The following is a 10,531-nucleotide window of genomic DNA, read 5'->3' as shown; positions in this document are numbered from 1 at the left end:
CTGGTGCTGCTGATCGCCATGCCCAGAACCTAACACAATTCCTAGCCGAGAGTCTGTTCTCAGCCAGTGGGTCCAGTGAGTGAACAATGTCGCTGCCTTCACATGAGGCTGGATTCCGGTGATGCTGCTGGGCAGGTGACGACACAGGTGATGATGATGGAGGTGACCGGTTAGGTGACAGTGGCAGCGGCTGTTGGTGGTGATGGAGGTGGTCCTGCGTAATGGTGAAGGCTGGAAAGGCCTCCTTTGTCCCTCCTTGGAAGTGTCAGGTACCAATGTTCTAAACACGCCCGCGGAGATGTCATATGGGTCCTTTTTCAGATGCCTCCTCCCCCGCCTCACCTCCACTGTCAGAGTCACACCTGTCTACCTTCTCCATCTGTGGCCTGCATCCAGCTTGCCACACAGCTGCGACACCCACTAAGCCCCCACTTTAGTGAAACAACCCTTTATCTCCCAAACTTGGCTTTCCCCTCTCTGGCTTCCTTCTTGTCCAGTTGAGATTTCATATTTTCTCTCAAATACACAGGCAGTATTAGCATTTCTGTCCTCTCATGGCACCATCTGGAAGAGCCCCAGCCACCCACTTTCTCCTTGCCAATACGTAAGCCACTGCTCACTGATAGGAAGATCAACCAGGGAAGACTGGGGCCACCAGGCAGCCTGGCCTGGGTGGACCCCTCAGCTCCTGGTCCCACCCAGGGCTTCCGTGCTGACCCTCCTCTGCCTTCCCTCCAGCGTCAGCTCTCCCACCCCCAGCTCTTCCTCCACAAGGGAGTGACTTCTCTGAAATGCAAATGTGAGTCTGGACCGGTCTTGCTGAGAATCTTTCAGTGTTTTCTGAGAAGTGGCTTTCTTTCAAACTCCTCACCCATCTACAAAGCCTTACCAGCTCTGCCCCCCCATCCTTAGCCTCATTCCTGTACACCCCTTGCCCCCAGGTTCAAGCCACACAGGCCTTGTTCTTTTTCCTCCAAAATGCTAAGCTCCCTTCGGCCCCAGGGCCGCTCCCAGGGTCAAGCCGCCACTCCGCAGGCTAATTCACAGCCTGATTCCTACCCAGCAATCTGGTCTGACCCCTATCCTGACCCTCACCCCCCAGGTTGGCAACCACTGGACGTTTGCTTCCTGAAAAGCCCTCCTTGGGTTAAACTCTTACTTGTGCTCAGCAAGCAACCTGGGGGCAGAGACACATGCCCCTGCTCAGCCCTTCCCGGCCACCAGTGGCTGTCTGCTGAGCAGTTCTTGCTGGATTGCTAACGAGGGAGAATCTGAGGGTAGCACAGTTCAGGTCATCACCAGGTGCAGACAATGACTGAGCAAGAAAGAACTACCCTCGTCCTGCCCTCCTGGTGTCCATGGCAGGAGACCATCCCAGGACCAAGAGGAGGTCATGGGCTGGGGGATGGCCCACCCTGAGGGATCCAGGAGACTCCTGCCCTATGCAGCTCTAAGGCACTGCCGGGGGCTTTCCAGGGGGCTGTGCCCGCTGACCAGAGCCTTTGCTGGGGGGCCCCCTGGGCACCGGGGCATTTCCTGCCTGGGCTGCCTCCTCCCTGCCACAGGACAGCAGCCCTGCTCCTTCCTCCCCCGCCCCAGGGGCTTTCCACAAAGCCAAGGCCGCTATTTTTAGCTGAGGGAGAAGCACCAAACCCTGGCCCCACTGCCTCACCCACAGGAGCCTGAGCAAAATTGGGACTGGGGTTGGGACCCAGAGGCTGGGGAGACAGCGGCCTGGCAGCCTCTGCCTTACTTGACCCCCCTCCCCCTCGCCCCAGCACACCTGGGCATCCAAGGTGGCTCAGGGGCCTGGGCGACATGCCCAGTGGGCAGGGGCTCAAGGCCTCGGTAGGGAGGGCCCAGGGCCTGGGTGGGCTGCCGCCCACTTCCTGCAGCCGCGCCCCAGCACTTCAAAGGCCGCTGGCTGCCCTGTGGTCACTCCCCGGCTCCCACGCAGCCGGAGGGGCGGGGCGCGCACGGATCCCTGGCAGTCGAGTTGGGCTCCAGCAGCTTCAAAGCAGCCGGGTGGGCAGCCCTGCGGTCAGTGACACCCCCAGGGCAGGATGGGGGACTCGCAGGAGGGCCAATGGGGCTCTCTCCTCTGCTTCTTCATCCTCCCCACCCCACTGCCTTCCTGGGTGGGCTCAGGGCAAAAGCTCAGACACTGTCCCGGCCCCCAGATCCTGTCCTGCAGCACGGGGCCACCTGGGGGTGGTGATGCCTTCCTGTCTGTAGGATGTATGTGGGGTCCAGGTGGGGTCACTCTGGAGTGCAGACCCCATTAGAGAAACCACAGAAACCAAGATGGGGCACCCCTCCTGGACCCCTCGGGTTCCTGGCAGGGGAAGGGCAAGGCCCGACAGGCTTCCCTCTCGCACCCCTTCACCTCCACTCTCTCTACTTTTTTGCCTGAAGCCTGCACCCACGTGTGGGGGCACCAGGAGGGGAGGAGACAGAGGGAAGAAGGGCCTGCCTGTCCGCCCTGAAGCGGCCCTGCCCCCACCCACCGCAGAGGTGGGCTGGACGGGCTGCGGTGGGGTTGACCTTGTGCCAGCTCCCCAGAGACCCGCAGTGTAAGAAAGGTGGGGGAGCAAGAGCCTCCCGGTCGCCGCCCAGAGTTCAGCAGACTCGGAGAACACAGAGTGCCTGTGAGCAAGGGGGTGGGGGAGGAAGCTTTCAGGGTCCCCTGGGGTCAGCTCTGGGACAGTTGCCGTTTTTAATCTGTGCAAGAGACTTAGAAGGAGCCGCGAGGGCTGTAACCTAGATCCGCTCAGAGAAAGTCTGGGAGGTGCCAGCGGTGGGGCCCAAGCACAGCCCTCCCCCAGCTGTGAGCCCCGCAGGGCAGAGGGGACCCTGGCCGTCCTAGCACTGTCCTGCGGCCCGAGACCTGAGCTCACCATGGCCCTCCCTATCCGAGGTCCGCGGTAGGCTTGCAGGGTTCTGCCTCGCTGGGGGCTGTCTCCCCCCCACCCCCGGCTTCCAGGGCCATCTCACGCTCCTCCAGTCTGGGTGCCGAGGTCTCCGGGGACCGGAGTGTGGCTACAGGACCTGGAGCTCCCCCGATTTAGGGTCATGAAGGAGCCCCACTCATGAGCCTGACGCCTGGGCCTAAGTGGAAGCCAGCTTTCAGCCCACTCACCCCCGCAGGCGGGAAACCTGCGCCCAGGGAAGACAGGCCTGGGGGTCTGTACTGGAGGCCACCGGGACTCCTGGCAACGCCCTCCGGGTCCCCACCGGGGACCCAGGCGGGCTCTTGGCAGCCAGCGACCACCCGGTCCTCGCCGACATTCCTGGCTCCTCCGGGCTCGAGGAGGGCTCGGCTCCGTAGACCCCACACACACACGTCACCGCCACCAATTTCTCGTCTTAGGGGTGACGGCGTGGAGGGGATGCTGGGAGGGGCTACGCAGAAACGCCCTCCCTGCGGCAAAACACGCGCCACAGCCGTCCGGCGGAGACTCGAGCCACAAGGCGGCGCGAGTAGGGCGACCAGGCGCTTGGGCGGGGACTGCAGGTCACCCCTCCATCTTCCTAGGGCCGCGGTGTGAACTGCCCCTTCGGCGAAACCTTCCACCTTCCCCGCGCGGCCTCCCACCTTGTGAAAAATGTCGACGGTTCCACGACTTGGAAGAACCAGGAAAGGCCGCGTCGGTGTGCTCTGGGGACCCCGGCCCCCTGGTGGAGTCGAGTCGCCAGGAGAGGCTCTGACCGGGAAACGCGGGCTCTGATTCAGCGGCTGGCGGCAAGCGGGCTCGGTGCCATCTCCGACGCTGGGCTGGGCCCTTTGCCCGCCCCCATTACTGGTTTTTGGGGTCCCATGCTGGCGAGGCAAAACGCGAGGTTCTGGAACGCCAAGTCCCGCCTTTGCGGCCAAGGCCAAAGGTCCCCATCCTTTCCATTCACTCCTCCCGGCGAAGCCAGGGTGGCTGGCTGGGCTCCAGGCCATAGTTTCTATCTGGCCACCACCAAGCCGCTGGCGCTGGGTCCCACAGGTAAGGGGTCTCTAGGAGGCAGAGAGAGAAAAGCGGGATGGATCCTCCAAGTGGTTGAAGGGCTTCTGGTACCGGCCTGGTCAGCGGGTCAGGCTCAGTGAACATTCATTAAACAGACGGCAAAACTGAAAACACCAGCTCCCTCACAGGACTCATAGGCCGGCACCAGCTTGTGGAAAAGCAGTGGCCCCATCTGGCCGTGAAAACACCGCACTTTGATTGCGGCAGGCCCCCGGAATCTGGTGTGTGGGCAAGAGCGCCAGGGGGCTCGTGGCATCCACCGTGCCAGTGACGAAACCACCCTTCTAGTCAGGACTGTAGCGGTGCGTGTAGGAAGGCAGAGCGGTGTGAGCTGACACCCAGCCAGGTCAGGATCTTTGTAGTCCAGGTAGGGTACTAGAAAGCACAGGCAACCTTTTTGTCCTGTCCCACTGGTTGCATTTGAATGACAGACAATCATTAGCCAGCTCACCTTACATCAAATCCTGCACTGGGTGTTACAGTGGTGGTGGGACAAGACCTTGTACTGAGAGGCTCCTAAGCCAGGAGTGACACTGGGCCCCAGGGTACAGTGACCCTCCCAAGTTCATATATGGGCCACAGAGGCCACCCCAGGAGGAGGGCTGAGGCTTGCACAGCTCCAGGGGGCGCTGGACTCTGCAGAAATATGCAGATTGTGCACCGTCCAGGGGACTGAGCCCAGGGGAACTCAGCCCCCAGCAGACGGCTGCGAGGCTCAACCCAACCCAACCCAGACCTGTCCCTGACATTGGGGGCAGCGTGAGGAGACTGAGCCCGGCCCTGCAGGGACGCAGGAAACACAGGGCCTGAACATGCACCGCTCCCCCACCAACCCCACCATTCTCAAGGGCGCCGTGTGACTCTATGATTCCAGATGTCCAGCAGCTGTCCTGGCCATTTCCGCCCCTCTTTGACCCCGCATCCGCCAGGAAGCATCTCCTCCTGTCCTCAGGCTCTGAGCCAGCCCCCACCTTCCCAGCACCCCACTTCCTGAGCAGAGGCGTTTGTGCAGATTCAGCTCCCCCTCCCACGGGGTGGCTTCAGCCTTCCCAAGGCCCGGGCGCGGTTCCCAGAGCTCAGGGCTACTATGGTCGGCTCCCGCCGCCTGGCTGGACACCCTCTGCCAGGGGCTCTGATCCTGGCCCCAGCCCTTCCAGCCTCTGGGACTGGTTTTCTCTCTCTCCCTCCACTCGGCTCCAAGGTTGGCTGGCAGCTAGCTAGCAGCATAAATCAGGGCCTCCAGGGAGGTTAAGCACAACTGGCCAGTAGGAGCCCTGCCTCTGTGGGTTGCTGCTCTCTGGGGTGGCGTGCATACTTAGATGTCTGCCTGGCAACACGGGGCGAGGGAGGGGGTTGCCTCCTGGAACAGATCTGATAACTGGGGACACAGCCCCACCATTCCTGAGCAGATAGGGGCACAAGAGGTCACTGCTGCTGCAGCTGGTCCAGTCTGGGGGGCCCTTCTGGAGAGGGGACACCAGGAGGGCTCCCTTCCTGTCACATGCTTTCCTGTCTCAACAGAGCTGGTGGTTCTGAGGCACTCAGGCTCCTATGGGCTGGTGGGGGGGTGTCAGGGGCCACACCAGACCCAGGGTAAGGGCCCCAGGGGGCCAGCTGCTCTGGCCTGCTGACCTCTGCCCTCAGAATCCGGTCTCTGGTTCGCTTCCTGCTCTTCCAGGGGAGCCAAGGGTAGGTGGGCCTGGCTGAAAAGCATCTATTTCCAAGCACAAGTCTCTGAACTCACCAAGCTGGGAAATGGTCCCCAGGAGGCTGAGACTCCCCCAAGCCCTATCTTTTCCTGGAGAATTAGGACAGGTGGCGTGGGCCACATCCTGTGTGGACAACCATCCAGGACGCCCCCACTGTGCCCGCTGTTGGCGGCACCCCTCTGGTCTCACAAAATGAGCCTGGAGTCTCTGGGTCTACATTGCCCCTCCCACTGGGATCAGCAGCATCTGAGTTTACGAAAGTGGCTCCTGGGCCAGTAACCTCCAGGCCACCAATCCCCACGGCAGCTCCACCCGCCCACCCCAGGTGTGGAGCTTCAGAAACAACCGAGATCACTCCCTTGACAAGACACATGACACAAGTGCACACCAACGTGCGTGTGTACCTAGGAAGCAGTGTCAGATTTCTCTCCATAAAGCAGTAGTTCTCCCCCAGAAATGATTCCCCCCACTGCCCCTCAGGCCCCAGTGAAGAGGGGAGGCGGTTGCAGGGCAAAGAGAACAGGAGGGGCCCTTGCCCAGTGCACCAGTGGACCGCCAGACACCCTCTTGGTCCCCAGGACTTGACCAATGAGCAGAGCAGTACGGTCCTGGATCAGCTGGCTGGGGGAGGGGTGCCAGGGTAGAGTGGCCAGATTTAGCAAAAACAACAATCAAACAAACACCAAAACAGGTTTATCTGTCCAGTTATAAGTATATCCCATGTAATATTTAGGACATACTTATACTAAAAGTATCTGCTCTTTATGTGAAATTCAAATTTAACTGGGTACTCTGTATTATATCTGGAAACCCCGGGAGGACATTCAACCCTCCTAACCCACTCACGGCCACCTGACCCCTCCCGACCCCCCGCCCACGCCTAAGGACAGCAAATGTCCCCTGCTTTTCTCAACATCGTAGGGGCCGAGTGGGCCGGCAGCGCCCCTGACCCAGACACACAGGGGAGCAGAGAGGGGCTGCTGGCTCTGGAAGCCCCTCCCCAGAGGCTGGGGTCTCTGAGGCCGGCCTGGGTCCTGGGCTGCACTGGTCTCGCGGGGGTCGACAAACTCCCTGTTGCAGGCACAGCAACTGCTGAATGAGCCCCGAGTCCGACTCTTCCCTGGCTCCCCTGGGTGGCGTCTCTCCCTGTCACCTTTGCCCTCAGGTGGACTGGCCCTCTCTGATGCAGTAGAAAAAGGGGAACCCATCAAAGGCCTCTAGAAAAGAGGAAGGTACAGCTTGTGGGTGGTTTCAGGGGAGGAGTGCTCGACCAGGGGCTGAAAATGAGGAACCCTGGCCAGGCAGGACCCACCTGGAGAAGGTCATTGCCTCTGCTAGAACCAGAGGAAACAGGATCCAAACCAGACGGGGGTTTCCAATCTGCACTCACCCCCTTTCCTGGGAAGGAAGGTGTGGAGGGATGGGGGCCGCAAGCCATGAGCAAACAGCCTGGGGGCTCCAGCAGCAGCCCCACCAGCCGGCCTCTGCCGCTCCCCAGGGTGGTGCAGCGTGGGATTCCCTGGGCAGCTCCCTCGCACTAGGAGAGCTGGGGGCACCTAGCATAGGCCTGGGCAGGGAACTGCTACCCCCAGCCTTCTCCTGGACACGACTACATAGTCTTTGCCAAGTCTCACACAGCCTGATCCCAGAGCTGCTTCTGCCTGCCTGGCTCCCTTCCCAACCGCGTAGGGACCTCCAGAGGTTGGGGAAGGTCCCACAGCAAGCTTGGTTCAGGGTCACGGGAAGCCATGCATTTTCCCCAGTGAGATCCCGGCCTCCGCTCAGGAAGAGGTTAAGGCTGTCAACTTCTGGCCTGTCTATCCACCTTCAGTTTGAGGAGAGGTGCTGCTCAAGGTGTGGGTGGCATGGGAGAGGGGAAGGTACAGGCGGAGGAGGGCCTGGGAAGGGTGTGGCCGCCACGGGTGGAAGGCTGTGTCCCGGGGCGGGGCACAACTTGAGGGCCCCCACACCTGGGAACCCTTTGTGAGCCAATCACTGGGTGTCGTGTCTCCCCCCAGCAACAGTGACTCACAAAGCCAGCCCGTGGGGCAGATGCCCATACCTCCTCTGGGCCCTTGAAGGCCCAGGTCACAAAGGCCATTAAGACCAAGCCCTGAGGAGGCATGTCCCAAGACAGCCCCGTGGCGGGCTGGGCCTGGGCCTCCCACCTCGACCCCGGCCCAGGGACTGGGCATTAGGTTCAGCGAGGAGCACCCAGTAGCTTCGACGCCCATGTGTGTCGTCTGCTTCGTGAAGGCGCTGGTGCACGTGTTCAAGATCTACCTGACCGCCAATTACACCTACAACTTCCGCAGCTGGCCGGTGGACTTCCGCTGGGATGACGTGCGCGCCGCCGGACGGGGTGGCAGCGCTTACGGCGCGCTAACATGCGCAGCGGCCGCAGCCGGTGTGTGGCTGCTACAGGGAGCGGCGCTGGGTGGGGACGCGCCTGGGAGGCCCATGCGGGGGGCGCGCAGCCAGGCGCTCTGCCTCCTGCAGCAGATCCGCGAGCTGCCGGGCCAGCTTGCCAGCTACGCACTGGCCCACTCCCTGGGCCGCTGGCTCGTGTACCCCGGCTCCATGTTCCTGATGACGCGCGCGCTGCTGCCGCTTCTGCAGCAGGGCCAAGAGCGCCTCGTGGAGCGCTACCTCGGCCGGCGCGCCAAGCTGGTGGCCTGTGACGGCAACGAGATCGACACCATGTTCATGGATCGCCGGCAGCACCCGGGCAGCAGCGGCCGCGGCCTGCGCCTGGTCATCTGCTGCGAAGGCAACGCCGGCTTCTACGAGATGGGATGCCTGTCCGCGCCGCTAGAAGCCGGCTACTCGGTGCTGGGCTGGAACCACCCGGGCTTCGGAGGCAGCACCGGCGAGCCCTTCCCTCAGCACGACGCCAACGCCATGGACGTGGTGGTCAAGTACGCGCTGCACCGCCTGCACTTCCCGCCTGCACACGTGGTGGTCTATGGCTGGTCCATTGGCGGCTTCACGGCCACCTGGGCCACCATGACATACCCGGAGCTGGGCGCATTGGTCCTCGATGCCACCTTCGACGACCTCGTGCCGCTGGCCGTGAAGGTCATGCCCCACAGCTGGAAAGGACTGGTGGTGCGTACCGTGCGCGAGCACTTCAACCTCAATGTAGCAGAGCAGCTGTGCCGCTACCCCGGGCCGGTGCTGCTGCTCCGGCGCACGCAGGACGACGTGGTCAGCACTTCGGGCCACCTGCGCCCCCTGCCGTCCGGAGACGTGGAAAGCAATCGCGGCAACGAGCTCCTACTGCGCCTGTTACAGCACCGCTACCCGGCTGTGATGGCGCGTGAGGGCCTCGCCATCGTGACTCGCTGGCTGCGCGCTGGCAGCCTGGCACAGGAGGCCGCTTTCTACGCGCGCTACCGCGTGGACGACGAGTGGTGCCTGGAACTGCTGCGCTCCTACCGCGCGAGCTGCGAAGACAAGCAGGAGGACGAGGAGGCCTGGGGGCCCCACGGGCTCGCCTTCCCGTGGCTCGTGGGTCAGGGCCTCAGCCCACGGCGGCGCCGGCAGCTCGCGCTGTTCCTGGCGCGCAAGCATCTCAAGAACGTGGAGGCGACTCACTGCAGTCCGCTGGAGCCTGAGGACTTCCAGTTGCCCTGGACGCTGTAGCACGTCCCCTCGCAGGGCCAGTTTGCATATTCGCACACCTTCTGGGCCTCAGGTCCGTTCTCCTCCCCACACCCCGACCAGTGAAGCTGGTCCTGCCTGGGGATCCCGACCTGGTGTCTGCGGGAGGGGAGGGTGTTCCCCACTCCCTTCTTTCTCTTCCTCCCTCGAACACTTGTGGATGTCCCAGTCTGCTCTCAACTCCTAAAGGGAATGCAAAGATTAAGCTGACCCAACTAATGGCAAGCTGTGTGATGGGTGCCTTGATCACCTCAAAAGGATGGTGGGAGACCTAGGCGGTGCCCTTCGCCTGGCCTGAGTTGCAGCATGGCTCTGGGAAGGATGGTGTGGAAAGGTCTGTGCAAGTCGCCCCTAGCTGTAAAGGACGTTGGCATTGGAGGTATATAGAGCAGGTCTTAGCAGCTGGCCCTTCCTAGAGTGTGATGCTGCTGCTCGGTAGGGTCCCCTCCCCCCCTCCGCTCCTAGCTTCTACCGGAGGCATGCACCGTGGGACCACAGTCTCAAAGAAACAGGTACACACAGCGGTATGCCCACATAGAGCTTCAGACACACCTGCATTGCCACTCACTGCCGAGCACCTCCTTGAGCCAGACCTGGGCTGGGCTTTGTTCCTGGCTCAGGGATGCAATACAGAAAGAGACAGACCCTCTGCTGACCACCACTTGTAATGTAGTTGCTTCCTTGCCATCTGCCCTGAACGGCATGAAGCAGGGACTGCTTGCTGGCTGTCCCTTGCCTCTGGGGACAAGGGCTGGCCAGGGTGGATTGAGCAAGAAACTCTGGAAAAACTGAAAAAGGTAAGCGGGGCGCACATACAAGTAACTGATCACACCAGCACAGGGTACAGCCACGATGCACCTTGGCCAGTGAAAGCAGAGGCAGGTACTTAAGGTGACCAAAGTACCAGGAAGATGTCTGTGACGAGGAAGTGAGCTTTGAGCTGAGACAGGAAGAGGAATTAGTAGGGGTGAGGGAAGGGGCTTGTGTGCCTAGGGATCAGAGTGGCTTGGTTGCAAGAAGAGTAGTCCCAGAAAGGTCAAATCCTAAAGGGTCTGAATACCATCTAAGGATTTGCTTCCAGGGGCAATTAGGTGACAAAGATGGTAAGTTGTGGGACTTGTCTCAGGGAGACAGGTTGCCAGACGG

General features: G+C 61.6%; 1 protein-coding gene across 1 annotated transcript; it reads left to right on the top strand.

Moving 5' to 3' along the window:
• The first annotated feature begins 7,954 nt into the window (after positions 1–7,954).
• Positions 7,955–9,631, top strand: ABHD16B (abhydrolase domain containing 16B). The gene has a single exon (XM_074317627.1). It carries the CDS (start codon positions 7,955–7,957, stop codon positions 9,365–9,367), a length of 1,413 nt encoding a protein of 470 aa, XP_074173728.1. The 3' UTR covers positions 9,368–9,631.
• The last annotated feature ends 900 nt before the right edge of the window (positions 9,632–10,531 follow it).

The sequence above is a fragment of the Rhinolophus sinicus genome, linkage group LG13, assembly GCF_036562045.2.
Source record: "Rhinolophus sinicus isolate RSC01 linkage group LG13, ASM3656204v1, whole genome shotgun sequence".
Taxonomy (NCBI): Eukaryota; Metazoa; Chordata; class Mammalia; order Chiroptera; family Rhinolophidae; genus Rhinolophus; species Rhinolophus sinicus.
This window is presented reverse-complemented; position numbering and strand designations above follow the sequence as displayed.

What these genes read in the sequence shown, in the direction of transcription:
- ABHD16B (XM_074317627.1), top strand. Translation starts at nt 7,955, where the DNA reads ATGTGTGTCGTCTGCTTCGTGAAGGCGCTGGTGCACGTGTTCAAGATC.